This window comes from Portunus trituberculatus, chromosome 37 (genome assembly GCF_017591435.1).
Source record: "Portunus trituberculatus isolate SZX2019 chromosome 37, ASM1759143v1, whole genome shotgun sequence".
NCBI lineage: Eukaryota > Metazoa > Arthropoda > Malacostraca > Decapoda > Portunidae > Portunus > Portunus trituberculatus.
The window spans coordinates 492,501-520,000 of NC_059291.1; the positions used below are offsets into that span (position 1 = coordinate 492,501).

Here is a 27,500-nt window from a genome sequence, read left to right on the forward strand (position 1 = left end):
AGCTGTTTTCTATTGCCCTGAGTGAGGAGGTTAAAATTTCAGTTTTATAGATGAGAAATAAGAAACTTACCATGGGCTTTCCTCTAAGAGACTAAGGAACACATCTGAACAGATAGATGTGGTAAATGACAGTGTGTGTGTATTTGCCTAGTTGTAGTTTTACAGGGCCTGGGCTTTATGCTCGTGTGGTCTCGTCTCCATATCTACATTTATCCAATCTTACTTTAAAAGTATGCACACTTGTTGCAGACACTACTTCTTCATTCAAACTGTTCCACATCTCAATACATCTGTGCAGGAAACTATACATTTTAATATCTCTTACACATCTTCCCTTCCTCAGCTTCTTACTATGCGATCTTGTGCTTCGATTGGCATATTCTTCTCTCTGTGTGTTTGTGTGTATTTGTGGATGGGAGGGAAGAGAGGGAGCCATTGGAAGTGATAATACCTAACAAATCCTGTAGTGAAACAATGAGATGAATGAGCATGAACCATTGATCATCACTTAACTGATACCAACTTTTAAACATTAAAAGAGAAAATTAAATTTGCAAAATTGTATCAAAAAATATATGTATTTAATGATAATAAAAGGCCTTCATTAATGAAATTATGACTAATTGGGTGACGTAGCTTAATTTGACACAGGATGGAATATTATGGAAAAGTGATGAGTATGGAAATTCTAAAAGTAGGTAAATACTTAATGCATATTTTAACATAATAGCTCCTATTTCGTGCATGGTAATGCTATGCTTGAAAATTCATTAACATGTGGCATTAACTTCCACTGTGTCTTGTTTTTACCTTCGGTCTTAATTTATCTGATTTGTTTACAGTCTTTTTATAGAATTTGGTGTAATGATAGTTAATTTGACCTAAATGTCAAAAAATCACTCATAGTTAATCAGTAAGTTGAAAGCAAAAGAATATAGATATCTAGATGTACTTAGTGGTGACAAATTAACAGGATCTACCAACACTAAAACTTCACAAAGATGTCAACTGTGTATTAATTTTCTAAGAGTGCTGAAAATTTTTTACATTGACAAAGTAATATTATCACAGTTTTATAAGGCAGTAATTGAATCAATCTTATATTTCTCTGTTCCAATCTGTTATGGAATTTTGACACATAAAGACAAAAGTAAATTGAAAAAAATGTAAAAACTGTTGCTTGATTTCAAGCTAGAAATGAACTTTTAAATGAGATTACAATATAATGCTGACCAAGCATATAAGAATAATTATGAATGATGTCCAGCATCCATCGCATGCCAATTTAGGTTTCTGAGATAGGGCAAGAAGTTGGCACTCTCCATGATGCATACAAGTACTAGATTTAAAGTCTTTTATCCCAATGACTAGGAAACTTTATTATTCTCATCCCCCCTCCAGGAGATGATTGTGGCAAGTTTTCAGGCTATGATAACTGTATCTCTCTCTGTCAGTGTAAAGAGAGGGACTGTAGGATAAACATGTCGATAAAACCAAATCAGGTATAGAATCTAGAATGACCCAAGTAAACAATTGCAGATCATCCGGAATGGACATGGAACACATAAGAAATGGGGGACCACCAGGAGTGTGTGCAGATATAACACAGACCACTAACTTAAAAAATGCTGCAAACATCACCAGCAAGAAGGGGTCTGGCAAGAAAAGAGCACTGCCTAGATAGTGCGTGCTGTTTAGTGAAGTAACACAACTTCACCGCTTTAATGTAAAAGCTGAAATTTATAGTATGTATGTGTGTGTGTGTGTGTGTGTGTGTGTGTAAGTATATATATTGTATACATTTATGCTGAAAATGATGGTCATGGTGCTTCCACTTGCTGATTACTCAGTGGAATGAGATAGGATTGCAAGACATAGTGCTACTTGATCTAATTTAATGAGTACTGTTATGTGTATTTTTGGAATGTATTTACTCTTTTTAGTTTGTATATTTTTCTTCCTCTGGCCCTTCATTTGTAGATGTTTGTGGTACTTTGTAATTTAGAACTGGAATTTGTTAATCATCTGTGTAGCATTATTCTAATTTGATATGGCTATACACGCTATAACCTCTCTCTATTCTAGTGGTAGGAAATATTTTGAGTTGGGTCTTGCAAAACTGAAGCTACCTTGTAAATTTTGGCATTCTACTGTACACTATTTTACCCAAGAGATTGTAGTGCCTTACTAGTTAGTAACACTAGCATATCCTCTCCTATGTTGGAACCCACAGTAAAATGTTGATTTGGTAACAGTAAGTGCAGTCTTACTTATCCAAGGTCATATTGTGGTATGTATAGCAGAGAGGCATTGACCACTGTACTGGTCTGATCTAGGTCATGATTAGTGCCACATGCAAACACATGAATTTTGTGGACATTATTGTTTGATATCACCAGAAAAAATATCTGACCATGTTGTGATACTAATCAACAATGCTTAACAAATGATTATAGAAAGAAATTACAGTAAAAGTCTGTTAGTCTGAACACGAGTAACTCAAATTTCTCAGTACAATTTTTTTAAGATGGGATGAAGAAATCAATTTATGGTCAAAATGAGGTTCCTGCGCAAATTGAAACCAGGCACCAGGAGTATCCTAGCGGCAAGGGGTGGAAGTAGATGCTGCTAATGATGCTGGCCTACCTCTGGAGCAAGTTTTTTGTCAGTTGTAGAGAAGTCCAGTGAGGGCCAAACTGTCACTCTTTACCACTCCTCCATTGATAGGGCTTGAGGTGTCTCCATTTTTTATTACTGAATACTTTATTACTTATGTACGGTGCTTTCAGTGGTATATCCTAGGTGTGTTCCATGGGACTCTATCCTCCGTATCCTGCCCTTCCCTTCCTCCTGAAGGGGCTACCAGAGTGCGTTTTGAAACACACCCCTGATGCTCTGATGAAACTGATAATCAGACAGTCCTGGTTCCCTGCTCGTTGGATTAGCAGACTTTTACTGTACATGAGCTATTTGCGGGGATTGACAGAGCTTCATTTTCTTTCTGTGTTTGCTCAGAGGCTGCAGTATCATCAGTATCTGATGATGTAAATCTCTCAATCAATGAGTTGGATGCTAGATTAAGTGATAACCAATCATGTACAAAATTATGATTTGTAAAAAGATCTTGTATAAGGTAAGGTAATAATTTTTACTGAAAATGCATGCTTGTTGAGATCTGCATGGTATTTTGATTTCAATAGTTAGTTAAGATCCATGTAAAAATAAGTACAAGGTTTTTTGATAAAGAATGGATAAATATTTATGTATACTGAAATGTATTTTCCATAAGAATTAACAAGTACAAATTATATTGCATTTATAAAGCTTTCCATTAATACACACATTGTTATATAAGATACAAAGTGGAAAGTATTGTACGCATGTCTAAATGATTCTCTCTCTCTCTCTCTCTCTCTCTCTCTCTCTCTCTCTCTCTCTCTCTCTCTCTCTCTCTCTCTCTCTCTCTCTCTCTGTTAAAATAGTCAATATCTTGAATAACATGACTGCCTCAAGTTGTCTTACTTCACATTTCTAGTAGTTCCTCTTTAGGTACTGGCACACCTGCAAAAGATTCTCTCTCTCTCTCTCTCTCTCTTAGTGCCTAATGTAATACCATCAGTATCAGCTCTGATTTCACAACCTTAAGGCAAACTCAAGGCTTCAGGCTGAGTTTCCACTTTTGGTATATATTTTTTTGTTGAACTACTGTAGGAATGATTGTTATTTATTTAGGTAGCAATTTCCCTTCCTCACCCCCTTTTTTGCATAATGGATTTTATTCTATGTATGATTTTTTTTTTTTTTTTTTTTATCATCAAACAACACCTATCTGCCATTTTGCAAAAGTCCACTTTCCCTTTTTCTCTTGGAAGAAAAATGGCAGCAATGCTAATGATTTAAAATGAAGTAAAATATGCAATAATTTAAAAATGAGTTTATTTTCTTAAACCATCATCAAAACCTAATAAATAACCACAGAATATCTAGATGTAGATTTCAGGTGTGTTTGTGTGGAGCTTCAGACTGGTGACACAAGTAAAACATTCTGTCCATTATATACTCTTTATCATTGTTGATGTGACCTGAATATTTTTTTGCTTCTTATAGCAAAAATTCACACTGAGACAGCAGGATTATTGACCATCTCAATATTGTATGTTTTCATATGTTTCAGATGCAGGTTTGCTGGTTTTGTTTTGAAGGTCACAATATTTTAACTTCTCTTCTATAATTATTTTTTGTTAAGAGAATAGTGATAGTTGCATGCCCAAACTCTTCAGTTGTGAGGCAAGTGTACCAACCACTACATCCTCTGATATGCAGCTGAAATAATTCAGTATTAAGTGCTTTAAATATTCATTGGGATAGGATGTAAAGGTAGCAACATTACTTCATCTGTACAACTACTTGACAACCTTGCCTTGCCAACCTCAACAAGCCTTGATATCTGTCAACAATTATTTTATTACTACTCTAGTGGCATTTTGTTTCCCTTCCCTTTATGGCGGGTACATCTGAGACATTGTTCACAGTAGAAGACAAGATGCAATTTCTCAGCATCAGCACTGCTATTTTCCTATTTTAGGTGCATCTTTTATGTAAAAATAATTGCCTTGGGCTTTGAATTGACTTCCTTGATATTCTGTCATTACTATGCTCCATTTTACAGTGGATGCTGGAGGTAAAAGCACATTTTTTCCTTAATGGGAATAAGAAAAGGCTTTGGTCCTATAAACAATAAGATATGTGGCATGTAGAGCCAAAAGGAGTTAACTTGCCATTCCAGTATCTTTTAGTTGGGGGGTAGAATGAGATAGGTGTAACCCTCCATTATAACTTGGTATAGGTTGCCAAACAAAATTTTACCATGTGACAGAAATACAGACAGCTGAATTTCCCTCCTGTGCCCCTCTCACACCCACCTCTGCCACCTCCAATTCCAACACTTCTGCTGCCTTCTACTCCCTCACATCTGGACTGTCTTGTCTTCATAGTGGTGAGTGTTACTGTTTGACAATGGAAAACAGAATCGATTGCACAATTAATAGGAATAATGTCTAAAAAGATATAATTAAATAAAAATTTTAATTATCATACATTGTGCAATTAATATATGTCTTCCTTCCTAACATATTTGCCTCCTCTCCTAGTATTGTCTCATGCTCCTACCATGTCTAATTATAGAACTGCATTTCTTATCTTTTCTGAAATTATTAATGTATTTGTGAAAGTCCTGTGCTTTACTTTATTTTATAGATTTTATGTGAGAATTTCTCCACAGGTTTGATATGCTGTATAGTATGTATGTATATATATATATATATATATATATATATATATATATATATATATATATATATATATATATATATATATATATATATATATGTTTTTTTAAACAATACAGCAGTAAAAACAAAATTGCAAAACTTTAAAGGCTCATATCTGAAAACTGTTTTGATAGGTTTGCGCCTTTGCTCTTACACGCATCATATGAAGTAGTTACATACATGGGAAAAAGAAGTTAAAAGTAAGGCAAACCACTCCTGTTACTCATAGGCTGTGATACTAGATATGTCTCACCAATTGGCTTGTTTATGCTTTTCTATTTATTATTTTATATCATCAAATCAAAATTTACCAACATAAGGAGATTAATATCAAGATGGTAACAAATAATATTCAGCTTGCAAATCATTGTAATGTAAGTTAAATGTAAATATGTAATAGAGTTCCTTGTGAAAATACAAAAACTTTGAAGTTTTGATTGAGTGGTAATATGTACATAAATGAATTATGCTGATTTTAACTTGGATAGAAAAGATATTTCTATATGCCAAAATATAAGCTATGAAAACCAAAACAGGTTCATATCTATATGAAAAAGAATAGGCAAATCTTACAGAAATATTCTAAACATTAATGTATTTTGCTGGTAGTTGCAAAAACCCACTAAACATTTTGTTACTTTATTTGAGAAATAATTATTACATATGCATGCAAATTCTGAACAATTCCAAAGTTATGGAACCACCAAACCCTCAAAGATGTACATACTAGAAAATATGATGTATAAAACTTTATATATATATATATATATATATATATATATATATATATATATATATATATATATATATATATATATATATATATATATAATATGGAAGGCATTTTTTTCACAAGATTTTATAGACTATAGAGTAAATTCCCTTCACTTTTAAAAAGTTATTTGGTTTCCAACTTTACTCATCCTCACAAGTCCCTAATAACAAATATAAATGAACATCTACTGACATCTAAACTTTTCAATACCTTACCTCTTAACACAAAGAACCTGGACCCTAGTCTTTCACTCTGTTCACATTCTCAGCTACAATTACAAAAGTAGTAACTCAAGAACCAGTGGTATGGCACTATCTAATTGGAAATGAAGATTAATACAAGACAACTGTCTCTTATTCTTCAACAAATATTCATATTAGTATTTGTGAGCAAGACAGTTTCAACAAAGCACAATCATGATTAACAACAGATAAAAAACAAGTAACTTAAAAATGGTACTTCTATAATGACTGCATGTGAGATATGCCACAGACAAATGTATTTCTCAACCCCAACTATCAGATCATAGCACAATATAGTGGTGAACTTGGTCTATAAATTTATCAAGACCAAATTTCCCACAAGTCTGTTAAACAATCTCACAGAAAAAGGAACTTTAAAATGTCATTAGATTAGAGACGCAAGACCTTCAACAGCAATAATAAATAGTTTGTAAATTATTAGTAATTTGAAAAATGTTTGCCATACAAAGGGTGCTGCACAGAAAACAACATAATAAGCAACAAAATACCAAAAGATGTGAGTACATAGGAATACAAACAGTTGGTATCCTTGTGAACAATCTGATCAAGATGTGGCACACATTAACGAGTAGTAAACTACTTTTATTATATTGTATTTTAAAAGTTTCTTATAAATATGAAAACAAGTATTAAATATATATTCATATATTTCTACAAAACAAATATTTCATGTTGAGAAATATACTATGTATGTTGTTTGGAGAAAAAAAAAAAAAAAAAAAAAAAAAATATATATATATATATATATATATATATATATATATATATATATATATATATATATATATATATATATATATATATATGCCCATGCTCCACTTATTGCACTATCATTCCCTGGGATAACACTGCTCACCATAGCTGCACAGCCTCAGCAAAACCTGGAACATTCACAGAAATAAATGTTGCTCTGAAAAAGCACACAAAACATCATTGCAATGCCAATGTATAGCTGTATATTCTTTCTTCAGTCTGAATGTTCCTTTTTCTTTGTAGTAATCTTGGACATGACAGTAGTAGCTCCAGCCCCAACTGTACTAACGGTGCCCGTCACCACCGCACCAGCTGTGCCCACCACTCCAGTACCCACGTTATATGTTGTTCCTGCCACCCACTTGACACCTGATACTCCTGCACCCACAGTGCTTGATCCTGGTTGCAATATAGAATAGGAAAAGTCTTATTTAACATTGTATGACAGTATGAAAGCAAAGTTACAGAGGTAACAGAGCTTGTAATTGTGACATTCATATATATATATATATATATATATATATATATATATATATATATATATATATATATATATATATATATATATATATATAAACAGCAGATTAAAAGATATTCAAATTGAAGACCAAATGAATTCTGCAAATGTTTTGAAAAACAAACAAGCAAAGTTTCAGAATTTGCAGAAGATGGTCAACTCTTCTGTTGTGTGGCTGTGGATGGGAGGGAAAAGCATGCAGTTAGCGAGTTCAGAAGAACAGCAACCTTGGATACAATTGTAGAAGATAGCAAAGGAAGCAACACGGCAACAAAGTGCAAAGATTGAAAGTTGTCAATTTGAAGATCAACTGACATGATTAAAACTTTTTATTCTATCTTGCATAGTAAGGATGCCTGAGTGGAGACGAATCATAACTGGGAATTGTTCTCCTGACAAAGATAGATTCCTTATGTAGAATTAACATCTTGAGGAGAAAAAATGTGATTATTAAACAAGCTCCTTCCACATATTGCTCCATCAATCTATCAACATTTGAGAATGCACAGCAAAGTGGACTGTACACTAACTGACTTGACAGGACATCCTTTAACACAGTTTTTGCAAGGCAGTATCTGAAATTAAAACAACTAAGTGTTGCAATTACTCAAGGTAATTTTTCTTACCTACAGAGTAGATCCCTGAAGCAACACCAGTGACTGCTCGCCTCAAGTAACCTGCTTCTTGAGGGTTTCCTTCAAGTTGGCAGACATTGTTGGCTGTGGGACTAGGTGGGTCAGCTGCTGATGGTGTTGTTGGTGATAGTGGCGGTGTTGCTTCTGTGTTGCTCTCCTGCAAAATGGAATTTCTACACTGAAATAACAATGTTTTTACTCTAATTAATAGGCTCTTGGTATGAACTGGTCTTATGGTTATTATGTTGTTATTCTCAGATCCCTGTTGTAAAGGTCATTTGCCACCTGTCACATCATTCAAATAATGCATTCTTACCTGCTGCTCTACAGGCAATGAAACCACAACAAAGTCATTAATAAGAATTTTTACTGACAGTGAGTGGTCCCAATAAAGTCAATAAGAATTTTTGCTGACAGTGAGTGGTTATTGTTCCCTTGAGCAAGGGTGCCAAATAATATGTCAGTCTTTATGATCTCTTAGATCTTTCTGGAAGGCAAACAGCTATCATTCACCACTCAATGTATACATTTCTACCAAATTAAATATACAGTAGGGAATGATGCAATTCAAATCCAAACAAGCACCCTTAAAAGTAACATGAAATGACTCTTAGAAACAATATTGTTCAAGGAAAATCTTATCAGTACATGTCTAGACTGTCTGATGCTCAAGAGATAATCTTAACACATCATACTTTTTTTTCAGTCAAGGTCAGGCACTGTTTCTACCAAGACTTGTTACTAAGTATGCAGAATGTATGATCATCACATTGTCTTAAACATTGCACAAGTGGCTTAAAGTGAATCTGAGAGAAAGATTACATACTAAAGGCTTACAGCCCAACATGATTTGGCACAAATCAAGAATACATTCAAGACACACTTTTAGATATTATGTATTATATCATTTTGTGACTGGCTTAGGCACTAAATTTATGGCAGCATAGCAAAATACGATCCACACAACAAATTAAAATAATACTGGAGACAAATTCAGCTGAAGTCTTGCTTAAAATCATATAATTCAATTACAGCTGTGAAGGTAATAAAAAAATATTTACACAAGTATACTAGAGAATGCCATAAAACAAAAGATTTCTAATTCATGGAGCAAATCTTCCATCTGTGGAGAGATGGAGAGCAACAGTGAGCATGTAAAAGTAAGCAAAATAAAAGTGACTGGAGCAGAAAAGGTTAGCAAACTTTGAACCATTCATGAATATCAACATCAAAATCAAATCAGAGATGAAAAATGCAAGAATACATTCAATGCAACTGTATTTTTTTTTTTTTTAAGAAATCAACAGTAGCTTCTTGTCAATTTTATTTTAATTGAATTAATTAAGTTTGATCTTACAACAAATGATGACACTCCTATCTCTTAATTAAGGTTCAACAACTGGAATCTTACTAGATTTAAATTTGAAGCTACATGAACCTTTATCATCCAATATCCATTTATCACCATATCTCTGGCATACACTCATCTGGAAAGATGTTAGATATTTGAAATGTCATGACATCCCAAATACTTTTCATGCAAAACATTGTTTTAGTTTTAAAATGTGCAAGGTAAGTGAGACACTTCCTTCTATAGAACAATGCATCATTTTGACATTTGAAGATACAACTACAAGAAGGATAATCCAATTTAATAATTGTACTTTTCCCATTACCTCGTTGAACTATTAAAGAATTGCTCAAATAAATTAACATGCCATGCTGTCAATACCAAAGTTTCAAATTGTTTCTCGAGTCAGCTGTGTTCATGCTGTTCATACCTCCAATCATCACCAGTTTTTTTTTTTTATTACATAGGAATTCAGTGGCATGCACAGTACTCACAGGCCTGATGTAGCTGTAGATGCCCTTGATGTAGCCTGCCATATTCGTAGCTGCCACCAAGTTTCCCTCTGCCCGGACCCCTCAGCTGTTGGACACAAAAATCAGACTGTCACAATCCCTCCACACTCTACCACTTTTCTGTGGCTGAAGACGACGTGGTACTCACACAGAACACCAGGGACACTGTGTATTAGGGTCATATACGTGTATAAAGACTCAGAGATGTACGTCAGTCACTAAAAGGCTCATTACAAGAGAGACAAAAGGCTGATCACACTTACTTCTCTCCTTGTTTACTCTGCGTGGCTCTGGTCTATTCTTCATGGCTGTGATTGGCTGAAGGTCGCCAGATTGGACCAATCACATGTGCCGTTACATCGCAAAAGGGCAGCCTTCCTTGCTCGGGAGTCACGTGGTGCCATTTACACCTTCCAATGCTCATTAATACGGCCTGAAGCTAAAATTATTTCTTTAAGATTCTATCGCAAAGATGTTTTTTGGTACATTTGAGGTGCATGTGTTAAGTCTAGAAGGAGAAGCGGTGTTTGGTAGAAAGAAAAAACTTGCTTGTAAATATAATTGCTGGTAACTCTTCAAGGATAGTGCCTTATTATTGGTGCTTCTGACCTTTTGGGTAGTAAGCGTGCTAGACAACCTCTTCATACATTCCTGCTTTCAAGATAGAGAGAGAGAGAGAGAGAGAGAGAGAGAGAGAGAGAGAGAGAGATGATTAGAAAAACAGACAGAAGTCTTCATTCTGCCTCAACAGTTTAGTTTCATTCCATACTATATAGTGCAATGTCGGGACACTCAAGGTCGACCATTGGCTTATGGCATGTAGCGATCATGGCACGAGTCATAACAGTAACAAACCAATATAATAATGCATTATGTGAGTAATTTGAACAGCTCATAATACATTGAGAGAGAGAGAGATAGAGAGAGAATGCCACTGCAGACGTGACTGGCAGCGCGTCTTTTACAATATATGTGGAGACGTGCGTGTGCGTGTCTGTGTGTGTGTGTGTATGTATATATATATATATATATATATATATATATATATATATATATATATATATATATATATATATATATATATATATATATATATATATATATATATATGGAGGTTTACTCCTTGGTTGTGGCAGACTGTGGTTCATATGTGTGCACACTACACACGTATGTATAATTATGCGTTCTCGATAATATCTGTGGAGAGAGAGAGAGAGAGAGAGAGAGAGAGAGAGATCTGATGCACTGCATTCTTTATAGAATAAACAAAATGCATACACATTACACACATTGAGGTCATCAGCAGATCGTCCGTCAGGCGTCAGTGCAATGGAAGTGATGGGGCGCGAAGTGAAGCAAGACCTTCCCGCTGCGAGATGGGCCACGGGGCGGATCGAAGCATCAACACCAGTGTGGCAGTGTCCAGTGGCGGGATGGCACTGGCACTAATACCAGTGGGCTGAATACAGAGTGAGTCCCCAGTGATGTTTGATTGTTGGGATTTAGTTCTCGTTAGTTTTTAGTCAAGTCAATGCTTGTGATGGAAGCTTTAAGGATGCAGTGCGGCAGGTGTACAGTGAATGCAGCGTTACTGAACGTATACAACCTGTAATGCTTGCCACATAAATCCCGAGTCATGCCCACTGGTTACTGGGCATGTTCGGTGGTGCGGCCTGGACAGCATAGGTAGTGTGTCACAGTTATGGTGGCCGCTGCCGTGTCCAGCCCCTGCTGTCACCCGAGATCTGCCTCATCGCCTCCGGGGAGTGAAAGTGTAGCGATGCTGCGTAACGTGCAGACAGTGTGGGCAGGCCATCCACAAGTAGCCACCCAGCCAAACACTCAGATGCTCATGACTTATCTTAAGGTAGTGCCATTACAAACCATAGCAGACAGTGTGAAGCAAGAAGTTAAGAGTTGTTGGTTTGCCAGCCATTAATTACACAACTATGTATTATGCTTATAGTAAGTCATGAACATAACTAATCTAAGGAATGATCAACAGCTGTGTTGTGTTAAAGGTTCTGATCTAACATTTGTAAAATGGGTGGACTGCAAGTGTTTTTGTTCTTCTTAACTACTAATTATGTGTATCATAGTTGCAAGTGCAGGAAGTAAAAGAGAGAGAGAGAAGTCTGTTCTCAGCTTACTTGTATGCTGCATAGCATCCTCATGAAAAGGAAAGTGTCATATCCATTCCGTTTTGACTTTTCATAGGGCATGATCCATGAAGAGAGAAAGTTGGTCAAGGAAACCTTGAACTTTTTCTTTTTCTTATTCTTATAACATTTGAGAGAGAGAGAGAGAGAGAGAGAGAGAGAGAGAGAGAGAGAGAGAATAATTGAGGTACATATTGTATATTTCATAGCTATGTTTCATGTAGAGCTTAGAACTGTTAAATCATAAACTTAAAAAATTGAGTGTTCTGTTTAATTGATGAGTATTCTTGACCTGCAGTGAGTAGTACATAGTTAATGAGTCTGTTTGCTGTTTTGTGAGAGCCCAAGCTGGTCATGTAGCTCCTGTTTTGGAATTAAAATTGACAGGTATATTTCATAATTTTTCTGAATTACATAATTAACTCTTTCTAGACTTCATTTTGCTCTTGACCTTTCAGACATTGAGAACAAAGGTGAATGCTTTAACCTTGGAGTGTATAAACCTGTGATATCCATAATGTGATCATACAGTCAGCAGATTGGACAGTGCATGGTACCCTAGTCACAACTGGTGTAGCTGTCTTCAAAGAGTAACTGTTATGCTGTTGGTGAGTAGCATCAGTATTTTGTGACAGCTGTTCTGCATAGTATGTTTCAAAGCTCTATGGCAGAAGCCAAAATGTACTTGCATTTGTATAGATAAAAAGAAAAAAAAAATTATTTGTACATTGATTGTGTGAAATTATTGTTATATTTTTTCTTGTAGTATTAAAAAAATAGAGATAATGAGTTCTTCATGGCTTTCACAACTTGACTAGTATGTCAAGGAATAAAAAAAAAAAAAAAAAGTATTGTTTCTGATATTTTAAAGGTAACTTTAGATGGGGTAATTCATTGTAGATTTTATTCCCAGTAGTATATTTGTGGGCATCTTCACTGAATTCTTAGCTGTGGTGTGTGAATGGTATAATCTATGCTGTTCAGTAACCTTCAGTAAGTGATGGATTGAGCACACTTTGGCCAAGTGTAAATGTAAAAGAAGAGAAATGTAGATGGTAGCACAAAGAAATATTATTCAAAGCATTTCCATAAAGCAGCATTTGTGAAGACCAGTTTTATTCTGTGTCTTGATAAATTTTGTCCCATTTCTTGGTGAATGAAGTTATTCTTTGTTAAATTGGACCAATTATCGAGTGATAAAACCTTTCAAGCTCATCTTACTCAAAAGTTGATATTGAATACTGTATTTGATTAATTTATTTGTAAGGTAATTTTTGGGTAAACTTTGAACCCTTCAAAAAGCTATGAATCTAGCTAGGACATGTGGTATCTTTACAGACATACATATGCATGAAAATTTGTGATGGTATGAGTGACTGAGTTCTTCCCTGTTAAAGTAAGTTTGTTTTACAATTGCATAATGTCTCCATGGCTATTTAACTTGTATGTGAATGGTATTATAAAGGAGGTGAATGTGAGGGTGTTAGGTAGAGACCTTAGTTACATTAGTGAAGAAGAAAAGATATGAGATCCAAGTCAATTTTTATTTGCAGAATGATACAGCTTTGGTAGCTAACTCGGAGATATTGAAATGATTGGTAGAGGAGTTTGGGCATTAAGAAACTCATAACAATGAATAAATATTTTCCTCAGATCTCTTGCTGTCAAGTTTAAAACTTCTAAGCCACAGCAACCATGCGATGGCATAAGAAGTTCAAGGTTCTTCGCTGTTATATCCTCATCCTGGGCTGGCTTGGAATAATCCTGCTTTTCTGTAAGCCTCTGAGTGAATATAAATTAATCCATTTATTATTGTGATAAATAGGCAGGACTGTGCACATAACTTCTTGAATCACATCCTAGTAATAATTGAAATTTAGATTTTGTCCCAGAATGATGCAGGGATATTAGCATGGTGTGGAGATATGTAGATAGATTCCTTGAAATATTGGTGATATACTGGTGTAAAGTTATATAACTTTTTGATAAACTAATTAATTCAATTTAATGTATTTTTTCAAGTATCTTACTGGAGAGTGGAGACAGACCCATCTCATCCACCTGCACCTCTGAAGGTCAGTGGAGGAGGTGCACCACCACCTGGTCTCCTTCAGCAAGAAAAACCACGAGCTAAGAAGCTGCGCCATTTGTGCAACCCACCAGACCGCATCCAAAGAAACCAAGAGGGTTAGTGTTTTGTGCTGATTAAGAGCTTTCTTGATGGACTAAATCTTTATTTTTATCTTTATTTAGAAAATTTAGAAAAATCTTAGAAAAATTTAAATTCAATGTTTATCCTGTTCTCTTCACTAATGAAAAATACTGTTTTGAATAAAAGAACTACATTTTATTTTGAAAGTTGACTGTGTGTGTGTGTGTGTGTGTGTGTGTGTGTGTGTACATAAGTGTAGGTACTGTGTGCGGAAATACTGAGCACGGAAAGTACCATGCGCGGCATTTAAAAAAAAGTCAGGTGGTACATAGCGCGCCTTGAATAGGTACACAACACAGCACACGCAAGGCAACAGTCAGTTGTGACGTAGCGTATCTCCGCCCACCCCCCCCTCCCACATCCCACTGAACACGGGAGTTTATGGTACCTATTAACCGCACTATGTACTGCATCTGTGTACTTACCTACTAACGTTTTCAGAGACTCTGTCACGCTGTTTTTTACAAATAACTCCATAACAATGCATTGTACGTGTATAATGTTTTGGAAACGGGCTATTCACCCCTTGTGCTAATTTTTTACATGAAGCTGATTCATCTAAAGTTAATACTTACGGTACTTTACTTAGAACATCATGACCATATCCAGCTTGTGGAAGCCATGGCCAGACTTAGCTGGCAACCATTGAAACAACGTTCTATATAAGCCCCTGCCTTCCTGACTTCCTTCCTCCTTCCTCTATATACTCCATCCATGTTGTATGGGAATGTATTTCCCCCTATTTCTGTCAAATTGTCTTTTTTTCAATACTGACGCATATATATTTACTGAATGAGCACTAGGAGGGTAATAAGAAAAAGTAAATGAAAACCTATAACTTCCCAACTCAGGTAACACACCCTGCCTCTTCCTCCCTCCCCCTCTTACACCCACTATCACTGTCCCCCTCTTCCCTCCTCTCCCTCTCTCACTTTTCCCCCCTCTTACTCCCTACCCCCTCTCTCACCCACTATTACCATCCCTCTCTTCCCTCCTCTCTCTCTCCCACTATCCCTTAACCAACATTCACCTCCTGGCCCATTCTCCCTATTTTATTTTCTAAGTTTGATATCAGGTGATAACACTATCCATGTGTATGGCACTGAATGAAATTGCTCTTTATTACTGTGGGAATACATTTCAGTATACCTGTGTAGGCAAGACTATACACAACTTTTTATTATGTTATCATCATGAAATGTACAACACAAGGTGACATGATAAGGCAATAACATGCAAGGTTTATCTTTGTTTATTGATCTTCATCACTATCAAGGAATATGTCGTCCTCATCTTCACTATCAATGTTGATGATGAATGGATAATTGCTGAGGGAGGGGGGTGGGGGGAGAGGAAAGATGGGGTGATAGGTTGGGGGACATACTGCAGGGTGTGTTACCTGAGTTGGGAAGTTACATGTTTTCATTTACTTTTTCATATTACCCTCTTAGTGCTCATTCAGTACATGTACATGTGTCAGTATTGAAAAAGACAATTTGACAGAAAAAGGGAGAAGTACATTCCCATACAACATGAATGGAGTATATGGAGGAAGGAGGAAGGGGGTCAGGAAGGCGGGGCTTATACAGAACGTTGTTTCGATGGTTGCCAGCTAAGTCTGGCCACGACTTCCACAAGCTGGATATGGTCATGATGTTTTAAGTAAAGTACCTTAAGTATCAACTTTAGATGAATCAGCTTCATGCCAAAAATTAGCACAAGGGGTGAATAGCCCGTTTCCAAAACATTATATACGTACAATGCATCGTTATGGAGTTATTTGTAAAAAACAGCGTGACAGAGCCTCTGAAAACTTTAGTAGTTGTATTTAGCTAGTTTTATATTACAGATTTTGAGCGAGGCTCATAGTGACCTGTCTCTATATCTAATTTTGTCAGTTTTTTTTTCTTAAATTTGTTCACACTTTTTGCTGTTAAAATTTCATCATTCAGGCTGGTCCAGATATCCACCATTCTATATGGAAAACTAAACTTTTTAATGTTTCTCAAACATTCACTATTACTGATCTTTGAGTGTCCTCTTGTCCATCTATCTCCATCCTCAATTAGTGATACCAGGTCTTGTCAGTCTATCTTTTCCCTACTGTTCACTAACTCGTACATTGTTATTAGATTGCTTTCTCGTCTAGCCTGCAAAGTTGGTTGTTCTGTTTCCTTCAGTCTATTTTCATAGTGGAGGTCCTTTGAATTTTTTCTAGTTTCATAGATATGAAGTACAATGAATATACTACCACAACATGCAGCCATGTCATGCAATGCTGGGTGTGTCCACATTACCAGCTTCACCCTGCTCAGTAGAATTAAAAAGTCTATTTTGATTGCAGAAGTGCCGCAGCCATCCATCACTCCCCCTGAAATTTTATGTATCAATTTCTAAGCCAGCTTTCTAGCTGCTGCACATATCATCTCATAACAGCGGTATTTAATGCAGCATCTTCTCCACTCCTTACATTTTTCCTTGGTGCACCTTTACCACTTTTACTTGATGATGCATCCTCACAGTATCTTTTGATTTACTAATGTCCGACACAGTTTGCTTGGCCATACCATACCATCACAAACACTCATAACACTAGGTTTTTTCTCTAATTTTCTTATTAATTCCATCTTTTAAGTTAAAACTAGGGCCGCTCACTTATGCCTAACACCCTTGGGAGACATAATTTAAGAGTTCTGAGGTACTGAAAAATGCACAAACTTGCTTACTGATATCGGACAATGTGCAGTGTTCACTACTCCAACCTCCCAACTGTCATATTCCCAAGGTGTTTCAATCATCTGATTCCAAGGTCTTGCTCCATTGTTTACATTGACGGCAGTGCCATCTATATTCTCATTCCCCTTTCATTAGTTTTTTGGTCTCAACTCAAGCGATTCAATATAAATTAGCAGATAGGATCACTAGCCTACCCATCTCTCACCCTGCAATACATCACCAGGTCTGCTGGACTTAGTAGTGTGTGTGTGTTTGTGTGTGTGTTTCACTGTTTGATCTGCTGCAGTCTCTGACGAGACAGCCAGACGTTACCCAACGGAATGAGCTCATAGCTCATTATTTTCGATCTTCGGATAGGCCTGAGACCAGGCACACACCACACACCGGGACAAGGTCACAACTCCTCGATTTACATCCCGTACCTAATCACTGCTAGGTGAACAGGGGTTACTCGTACATGTGAAAGGAGACACACCCAAATATCTCCACCCGGCCAGGGAATCGAACCTTGGTCCTCTGGCTTGTGAAGCCAGCGCTCTAACCACTGAGCTACCGGGTGTGTGTGTGTGTGTGTGTGTGTGTGTGTGTGTGTGTGTGTGTGTGTGTTCACCTAGTTGTATTCACCTAGTTGTAATTTTACAGGGCCTGGGTATCATACTCGTGTGGCCCTGTCTCCATATCTACACACATCCTACTTTCCTTTAAAACTATGCACACTCCTCGCTGACACCACCTCCTCACTCAAACTATTCCACACCTCCACACATCTCTGTGGGAAACTATATTTCTTCATATCCTTCAAGCATATTCCCTTGGCTATCTTTTTACTATGCGATCTCGTAGTTCTATTTAAATTTTCCTCTCTCAACATCATTTGCTCATTATCCACTTCATCCAAACCGTTCAACAGTTTATAAACCTGTATTAAATCCCCTCTTTCTCTTCTTTGTTCCAAGGTAAGCAAATTCATTTCTTTTAATCTCTCCTCATAGGTCATTTCTGCCAATTCCGGAACCATTTTTGTTGCCATTCTCTGCAATCTCTCCAACTTCCTTATATGCTTCTTTTTATAAGGGGACCAAACCACCCCAGCATATTCTAATTACTGTACTAATTAATTTCTTCATCATATCTTTATCCATATAATGAAAGGCTAATCCAATATTTCTAATCAAATTATATATTTCTCCAAACATCTTGTCAATATGAGCCTCAAACTGCCCATGGTCTTGTATTATCACTCCCAAATCCTTTTCCTTTTCCACCTTTTTCAACAATACTCCTTCACCCATCTTATATGACCCTCTTGGCCGTCTTCCACTCTTCCCCATCTCCATTACACGACTTTTGCTCAGATTAAATTCAATCTCCCATCTTTTGCTCCACTCCCAAATCCTATCCAGATCTGCCTGTAAAATTTCACAATCTTCTTCACTCTTCACACACCTACACAACTTCGCATCATCCGCAAGTGTGTGTGTGTGTGCGTGTATTTATTTATTTACCTAGTTGTATTGTACAGGGTTCAAGCGGGGCTCATAGTGTCCTCTTTCCATGTCTCCATTTATCCAATTTTTCCTTAAAGTTATGCACATTATGTGCTGTAACAACTTCATTATTCAATGCATTCCACTTCTCCTCTGTTCTGTGTGGAAAACTGTATTTTCCAATATCCTTCACATACTGCCTCATCCTGATTTTCTTTACATGACTTCTTGTTCTTTCATCTTCTTCTGTCAACAACACTGGATCTTCCTTGTCTATCTTTTCAATGCCATTGACTATCTTGTACATTGTTATTAGATCTCTTTGTTCTCTTCTATATTGTAAGGTTGGTAGTCTCATTTCCTTCAGCTGCTTTTCATATGTTAGGTCCTTTAGTTCCGGCACCATCTTTGTAGCAATCTTCTGTATCCATTCTGATCTTTTTATATCTTTTATAGAGCTGGGAGACCACACTACAGCTGCATATTCCAGCTTTGGATGTATCATGCTTGTGATGATTTTTATTCATCGTATCTCTGTCCATGAATTGAAATGCCACTATTATATTAGTCAACATTTTATATGATATACCAAATATCTTGCCTATACATTTTTAGGGTTCAGATTTTCCTGTATAATCACTCTCAGATCTTTTTCCTCTTTAGTCTTTATTATTTGTTCCTCTCCCATCAAATAGTCCCATACTGGTCTTTTTTTGCTCTTTCCTAGTTCCATTATGTGACATTTCTTGGCATTGAACTCTGATTTCCACTTTTTACTCTACTCATAGATGTTGTATATATCATCTTGTAACAGCAAACAGTCCTTCTGGATTTTGATAACTCTTAGAAGCTTTGTATCATCAGCAAATAGATTAATGTAACTGTTTATCCCATTTTGAATGTCATTTACATTAATCTGAAACATAATGGGGGCTAACACTGACCCTTGTGGCACTCTGCTTGTTACTTTACCCCAAGATGAGTATGTATCTCCGATCACAGTTCTCATCTCCCTGTCCTTCAAATAATCCCATATCCCAAGTTCCTTGCAGTCCTCCTATGTTTTCTAGTTTCCAAAGTAGTCTTCCATGAGGGACTTTATCAAAAGCCTTTTTTATGTCCAGGTATTCTGTGTTCACCCATCCATCTCTGTTATCCAGTCTTACTATTACCCTTGAGTAGAAGCATAATAAATTCAACACACTTGACCATCCTGTCCTGAACCCAAATTGTCTGTTTGTTATGACTTGTTCTTCTTCCAGATGTTTAACCCATTTTTCTTTGATAATTATTTCACACAACTTTCCCATAATGCTTGTAAGTGACACCAGTCTGTGATTTAATGGCTCAGTTGCCTTTCCCCCTTTAAATATCGATATTATGTTGGCTCTTTACCATTCTGGTAGAATTTTCCGTTCATTTAGTGAAATTGTAATTATATCCCAAATTGGATCCAATAGTTGCTCTTTACATTCTTTTTAGCACCTACCCTGAAACACCATCTGGCCCCATTGCTTTTTTGACATCCAAATTATCCAATAATCTTCTAGTTTGCATGTGTATGTATGAGGAGTTATAGTTAGCCCCAATCATGGTCAAAGAAAACAATGCATAGAGACTAGAAATAAGGCAAATAGGATACTAGGATTGATTTTTAGGAGTGTTAAAAGCAGAAGTCCTAAATGATATTGAAATTATATTTGGCACTGGTCAGACTGCATCTAGATTATGCGGTACAGTTCTGGAAGGATATAGGTCTATTAGAGTCAGTGCAAAGGAGGATGTCTAAAAAAGATACAGGGGATGAGGGATATTCCCTATGAAGCAAGATTGAAAAATCTAAATTTGCACTCCTTATAGAGACATAGGTTAAGAGGAGACCTGATAGAAATATTTAAGTGGTATAGGGTTTATAACAAAGGGGACATAGGAAAGTTCTTAGGATCAGTAGCCAGGATAGGACAACAAAAAATAATGGGTTTAAGCATTCAGAAAATCAGGTTTAGAAAGGAAATGAGGAGAAACTGGTTCTGTAACAGAGAGCTTGATGAATGGAACAGACTCAGTAATCATGTTGTTAGTGCTGAGTCAATAGAGAGCTTTAAAAGAAGATTAGATGAATTTATGGATGAGGATGATTGGTGGAATTAGTTTTGCTCATACAAGGACTGCCACATGTAGGCCTGACAGCCTCTTGCAGCTTTTTTTTTTTCTTATGTTCTTGTGTTCTTAATATAAACTGTGGAGGTACCTCACAGAAGAATGCTGACCACAAAGTCTACACCTGAAGCTACATGATACTCTTCTGTTCACTGAGGAAAGTGCAGGCTAGAGTCAGAAGGACACTGAGCATGAGTTGGCAGACACACTGCAAGACTGTCTGAATCAGGACACAATGTCAGATCATCAACCAAAAGAAATCAATAAAATAGATAAATGAAGTTATCTTATTAAATTAAACTACACAAGAAAATAATATTCATGTTGCCATTCTTCACACACATGCATGATGTACCACCTACATTGTTGAAGGAAAGATACACCGTTGAGCTTCATGACTCTTGGTAACAGACATAATCTTTTAATTTGTAAAGAAATCTTTCATTGTCAGAGAAGAATTAACTTCTTTAACTTGTACCTCATAGCTTTTTTCATCTCATGTTACTTCCCAGCATTATCTTGAAGCTTTGAAATAGGTAAGGGTTAATACATAGTTTTCAGAGTGAATGTAATATCATGTCTGATGAAATTTGTTTTTCAGGAGTGTTACCATCACAGTATCAACTGAGTGGAGTGGTGGTCTTACTGCGCCATGGGGACCGTGGACCATTAATACACGTGAGGAACTTGTCCAGCATTAATTGTGGTCATCACAGCTATGGCACTCCTACTTACAAAAAGTATGTGGGAGACATACTTAATGTGTCCCGCACTAATACCTATGTCAACTTTGTAGGCCCATTTGTAAGGTTTCCATTGTTACCTCCTCCAGCTCACTGTGGTCTGGGGCATCTCACCCCACAAGGTGTATTGCAGCATTTACAGTTAGGTAGAGTGCTCAGGCAAGTGTATCTCAGTGAGCTCAACTTGCTGAATAACCGCTGGGAACAGGAAGATATTTTAGTGTATTGCACTAAATATCGCAGAACATTCCAAAGTGTATTGGCCTTTCTTTACTCCTTTCTCCCAGACTTTGACATCTCTAAGGTTCATCTGCAGGAGGGTAGAGGTGTTAGCTTCTGTGGAGATGACTGTCACTGCGAACAGTCAGATTACTTTGACCAAAGATATGAACAGGAAAGACGTGACTATCGCAGGTCACATCCAGGCATTGTGGACTTAGTTCATCGGGTAAACCCATTAGTGAGGGATGGCGAGGACATCACCAGTCCCCTTGTGATGCGAGATGCTTTGTTGTCCTATGTATGTCATGGTGCCTCCCTGCCCTGTGTGGGTGGTCGATGTGTGAAGGTTGAGGATGTAACAGGCCTGGTGTCATATGAAGAGTGGGAGGGGCGGCAGAAGCGTACCTCCTCCCAGCGTAAGGCAGCCAAGCTGAAGGTTTATGGGTTACTTAAGAGTATCACAGGAGTTGTAAACAGCATGATGGAAGACAGTCATCCTCGTGTGGTAGTGTACTCTGGCCATGACCGCACTCTCAAGTACCTTTTGGACACCCTTGGTATACCAAACTACCAATTGCCCCACTATGCTTCGAGATTGGTGCTGGAGCTGTACCAAAACACCTCTACCACTCCTGGTCCAGATTATCATGCCACCTTCTTCTTCAGAATGGTGTATAATGGAAAAGACATTACTAAATTTATCCCCTTCTGTGACAGTATAACTATAAAGCAACTGAAATCAGGTAGTGTGAAGCGTGGTGCCATCAGCTTGTGCAGTGTTAGCAAGTTGGTGAATTATCTCAGGCCAGATGTGTACTTCAAGGAATTTAATGCAGCTTCTTTCAGAGATGCCTGTCGTAAATGAAATTCGTAAAAGACTTGGATGACAATATGACTACTTTGCCCTGGCCTTTTTAAAGCCAAAGTTATGCTTAAGGGATGAAAAGCAGGCATCTGCATTTGCCCCGGTGGTTCTTGTAGGATGTGGTTTAAAGGAACTGTCATCATGTCTCCTTGAATTTCTAGTCCAAATAATAGTGTTTTGCTTTTTTTACAATGATTTTAGTTTTATATGATTCATCTTATCAGTATTAAAGGAAAGGTCTTAGTCATTAGTGTTGTATAGAGTACTGTAGATGGTTTTGATTATTTTATAGTATAATTTATAGTTGTAGAAATGTGAGAACTAATTAAGATTTTTTTACTTATTTGTTAATTTCTGTACAGCTCAATTCAATAGCTCTTGCAAGCACTGGCAGCCACACTCAGTTTTGTTTTGGGTAATTTCAAGGAAAGGCTGAGATCATAGCCTTTCAAATGAAATTTTTTGCAGCATCTCCACTTTTTAAGAATTTGATGAAAGGTGAATAAGCCTTTTTCCAATTTAGTAGAGTATTTCAAGATTACACCCCTAATATTTGCATCAGACACCCTGTTGTGAGCTATATGGGAGAGGTCATCCTGTATTTTAATGTGAACTGTTTATAGGCAGCAAGTTGTCAGATGTGTAGTGCAATTCCTGGGTGTCTAATCTTAGGCAGCCTGACTGGGAGTTTGTCTTAAGGGAAATGTTAACATAATTATATTGTTTTAACTAGTTTGTGGAAGATGTGATGCCTTGCAAAGAGTTGCTTAAGGTCAACAGGATGTTCTGAGTGGAACTGCTGTCACCATGTATTCAGAGAGGGAATGGAAATATATGTACTAGTAGAAAAGAAATACCTATACTAACACAGTGTACAGAGTAGTGTGCAGCAGAGCAGCTTGCTGATGCAGGGTCAATGCCTAAGGCAGGGCCTGGCTGACTCATAAGAAGAGCTTAAGTGTGGGAATCTTCAGTGGGATCAGCTGCTGAGAGCAGCTTACAGGGTGGTACAGACACAGGCAGACTGTCAGCAGACCTTGGGAAATTGGTAAAGATGTGAATATGTGAGGATTTACAGCAATACTTTCAAACTTGACTGTTAAAACTGTGTCCTTTGTGATGTCAGTGTTTTTCTGGTCTGTGATTCCGGCTGTTCTGATGTTATGGCTTTTGTGAATCTTGTGATTGGCCACTGCTCATATCACAGGTTCTTCCTCTATGATGGGCTTATGCACCATGTTCTAAAAAATTTTGCTGATATCCCTGCACCTCATCTTCTAAGGGAATGAATACTATATTGTGCTGTCATTGTTTAGTGAAGTATTACTGTCTCAGGTCTCATGCAACATCACAAATTCAATGTTTACATATATTTTAGTTTTTTTACATTTGCTTGTCATATATTCTTGCTCTTATTATTATTTTTATTATTATTGTGTCTTATGCTTAGACAGTACCCGTAGATTTTATCTTGCTTGTGAGGTTAGTGTCATCCAAGGTACCATGTGGTCACACCTTGTTCAGCATCAGGTCATGCTAAGGTATGACTGAGTTGTGTTAGTTTTTATTCTCTCTGTGGACTGCTTTTGCAGCCCACCACACCATCCTGCACTCAAACTCTGCTTGCCAGTTGTCCTTGCTCAGCCTCTGGGGATGGCTGTGTAGTTGCATGCTGCTCCACTGCATGCTGCCATTTACATTCCAGTGTCATTACACAGCTTGTTCTACACCTGTATTTCCATTCGTCCCCACACAATACATGGTCACAGTATTTTCATCCAGAATACTTGTATTATACCATAGTAAAACCCTTAAGTCAGATTTTATGGGGCTAAAGGATGAAAGCTTGACTTATCAATGCCTGCCCCCTATGGGGGAAATTGAGCCTCTTTACTACCAGAAATATTTTAGAAAACACTTTGATGTTGTTAGTGCCTAGAAATAGTGTAACTTGAATTTTCCTTGTGGAGATTCTGGTTACAGGGAAAAATATGTACTAAATGAAGTCCGAATTTTCTCAAAGGCAAGGGAGACTACATTTGTGACAGGTATTATATGTATGTTTGCTTTTAATTGATTATCATTTCAGTGCACTCTTAATAAAATGATGATGTCATTGATCAGCTACTGTACTAGAATGATGTATAGTGGTACCTCGATTTATGAGTTTAATTCATTCTGTGACAGAGCTTGTAACTCAATTTGCTCATATTTCAATTAATTTTTCCTCATTGAAAATAATTAAAATGCCATTAGTCTGTTTTGGCACCCCCTCTTCAATTTTTTTTCTTTTCTACATTTTCAAATTAGAAAAGGTTATACATTGTATTAAAACAAGATATAAGAAAGGGAATACAACAAAATAAGCTTGTTACATGAACTGTATTTATCTCAGAGATCAGACAACTGTGGGGTAACTGAAGATGCTGGCAAAGGTAGGCTTAGGACTCATGATCACACAAAAGAAATTTAACTAGATAACCATATATAATGCACAAAATGGTAGCACAGCACAAGAAATGCTTCCACAGTGGAAAAAGGTGAACTGAATGTGTTGGACATGGATGCTTTGCCAGCTAGCAGCGGTGTACTTCGAGCTAGATTGTAACTTGAATTTTGGCTCTCAAGTCTAAATAAAAAAAGAAATTGACCAAAAGACGGCTCACATCTTGAATTTCTGGTAACTTGAGATGCTCGCAAGTCGAGGTTCCACTGTACTTAATTAGTTTTAGACAATTGCACAATATGGTTCTGACTGCAGGCAGCCATTAGTTGAATCTAGTCTGTCCTTAGGGACTTTCTGCCTTATGTATGTCCAGCTTAAGGGATCTTATTTTATATTTACATAGTTAGAGATAGGTATTGTGTATATCTTTTTATATGAATTGCAACCTTTAGGACATCATGACTGGATTTAGCCTTATAATGTAATTTTGTAGCAGTGATTGTCATGTTTTTATTGGAATGGAAATGATGTGGATTCCTTTTAACAGTAAGCCATATTTGGTCTGTCTTCTTTTTTATTAAAAAGAATTATTTTTCGTTCCCCAGATAGTGACAAATATACGGATGTGATGATAAGAAGACATGGAAATTAATTAAATAAAGATAGATGTGTGATAGATTCAGTTACTTGCAGGTAGACCTTTATAATTGCCTTGAGCTGCTTTGGCAGAATGGTAAGCTTTTGTGTAAATAATAATATGTGTTATGTTAAGGCTTCCCAGAATGACATGTCAGCTCCCTGGAAGTGTAACATTATCAGTCTCATAGAAATATTGTATCAGGCCTTGTGTTTTAAGAACCATGTCTAGTTAATGATCTTACTCCTCAAAGTAGCTGTGGCATTATCAGCTCCATGCTCAGGCCTTTTGTATGTATAGTAGGAGAGGCCTTGGCTGTGTCCCTCCATGATGCTCTTCTTTCACATTATCAGGATAGTCAAATTAGGATATGGTTTTGTTCAGCCTGTGGAACCATTGCATTTATCATGTGTTTGTTAATTCTTGTTTTTCATATCTCTTTCCTCATTAGAACATTCAAGAAAGGTTAAACCATAACACACATACATGCACTTTAAAAAAATACAATTTTACTTTGTCTTCATATGACTTCTTTATTTTAATCCCTAACAGAAGTTTAACTGGTTCAGCCTTGTCACTTCTGTGAGCAAATTAGATCCTGTTATAATTCACCTTCACTTTGTAATTCATACCCTTGATCATTTGAGAAGTCTGCCTTCATTGTAAATTCTCCTTTGTCATATTTTCTTACAATTGGTCAGAGTTATGTATTAGATATGCTCTTTGAATGCTCTCTGGAGAAGTTAGATTACCTATAGCAAGCTAGATGTCATGATTGTTGTGAGATCCAACAAGCTAGATGTCATGGTTCAGGGATCCTCAGAGAGGCCCACAGTATCAACCTTCAGGGGTGTATGGGACTATTCAAGGGGTTGATAAATTTCTAGGGATGAATTGATGGTTAGTAAAATTATAGAAAATCTGTAGAGGTGAGGTGGCAGTTGGTCCATGTCTTAGGATCCTTTTAGAGCTCCTTGTCAGTCAGTAGCCATCCTGTTGGTTAGGTGGTTGTTTGGTGGCCAGGCAGCATATGTAGAATGGTTAGCCTCCAGCAAGACCATCCTTGTAGATGTCCGTCAGCAGTAATACTGTTACTTAATTAAAGTATTTTTTTCTTTAAATGCATGATTGGGATTGATGGATGATTCAGCACTTCATGAAAAGATTGACGAACTACTAAAGAATGCAGAAACCATGCTGTAGATTATAGCAAGCTAGATGTCATGGTTATGATGAACTATAATAAGCTTAATGTCTTGGTTAATATAAGATATAGTAATCAGATTTCAAGATTGTTGTAAACTTGAAATGCCAGATGCTGTGGTTGGTTCTAAAACTATACCAAGCAGTGTGTTGTTTGTTGTTTGTTGTTTCAGGTTAAGGGTTTTCATGCAATTTTGTTAAGAAACGAGGAGACACAAATCAGCAGACACAGTAGTATATTATTATTTATCTCAACAGTGTACATTTCCCTTTCATCTTTGGCAAATACATAGTTATACTAGTCTTTTAGTGTTCAAGTAAAAGGACCTGTGCTGTACACAATATGCACAATGTTCCTGCCATTTACACAGTGTTGGTCTTTTGGAAGTATGAGTATTGTGATTAACTTGCTATGTATTACATTTGATTTGTGAAAGGGACTTCAAGGAGGATTAGTATTTCTTTATTTTTGACAATGTATGTATACTTGAGAA

The 27,500-nt window shown here is 36.8% G+C and overlaps 3 protein-coding genes across 7 annotated transcripts in view; 2 read left to right on the top strand and 1 right to left on the bottom strand.

The window, feature by feature from the left end:
- Window positions 1–3,930, top strand: part of LOC123513980 (condensin-2 complex subunit H2-like) — a 14,693-nt gene extending 10,763 nt beyond the window's left edge. Inside the window, exon 15 of the mRNA XM_045271500.1 lies at window positions 1,540–3,930. Within this exon, the coding sequence (XP_045127435.1) occupies window positions 1,540–1,684 (145 nt within the window). The 3' untranslated portion in view covers window positions 1,685–3,930. The remainder of the gene's footprint in view (window positions 1–1,539) is intronic.
- A 3,216-nt stretch (window positions 3,931–7,146) lies between these two features.
- Window positions 7,147–10,537, bottom strand: LOC123514423 (transmembrane protein 263-like). 2 transcript variants are annotated; one of them, XM_045272353.1, is made up of 4 exons: window positions 10,400–10,537; window positions 10,119–10,203; window positions 8,265–8,430; window positions 7,147–7,520 (listed from the first exon to the last, which is right to left on the bottom strand). In XM_045272353.1, exons 2-4 carry the CDS (start codon window positions 10,158–10,160, stop codon window positions 7,336–7,338), a joined length of 393 nt encoding a protein of 130 aa, XP_045128288.1. In that variant the 5' UTR covers window positions 10,161–10,203; window positions 10,400–10,537; the 3' UTR covers window positions 7,147–7,335. The 2 variants fall into 2 exon arrangements, with proteins under 2 accessions (XP_045128288.1, XP_045128289.1); XM_045272354.1 differs by lacking the exon at window positions 10,400–10,537 and adding an exon at window positions 10,285–10,349.
- Window positions 10,538–11,367: 830 nt separating this feature from the next.
- LOC123514422 (2-phosphoxylose phosphatase 1-like) overlaps window positions 11,368–27,500 on the top strand; it is a 17,416-nt gene continuing 1,283 nt past the window's right edge. The window contains exons 1-5 of one of the 4 annotated variants that reach the window (XM_045272349.1): window positions 11,369–11,606; window positions 12,754–12,903; window positions 13,949–14,069; window positions 14,318–14,482; window positions 21,492–27,500. The exon at window positions 21,492–27,500 is cut by the window's right edge and continues 1,283 nt beyond it. In XM_045272349.1, the coding sequence (XP_045128284.1) occupies window positions 13,991–14,069; window positions 14,318–14,482; window positions 21,492–22,720 (1,473 nt within the window). In that variant the 5' untranslated portion in view covers window positions 11,369–11,606; window positions 12,754–12,903; window positions 13,949–13,990 and the 3' untranslated portion in view covers window positions 22,721–27,500. Of the gene's footprint in view, window positions 11,607–11,647; window positions 12,004–12,753; window positions 12,904–13,948; window positions 14,070–14,317; window positions 14,483–21,491 lie in introns of those variants that run through there. The other 3 variants (XM_045272351.1, XM_045272350.1, XM_045272352.1) reach the window with 3 other exon arrangements.

Coding starts and splice junctions, on each gene's coding strand:
- LOC123514423 (XM_045272353.1), bottom strand. CDS start 10,160: ATGGCAGGCTACATCAAGGGCATCTACAGCTACATCAGGCCT. Junction 8,431..10,118: donor TCTACAGCTACATCAGGCCT/GTGAGTACTGTG, acceptor TCCATTTTGCAG/GAGAGCAACACAGAAGCAAC. Junction 7,521..8,264: donor TTCAGGGATCTACTCTGTAG/GTAAGAAAAATT, acceptor TATTGCAACCAG/GATCAAGCACTGTGGGTGCA.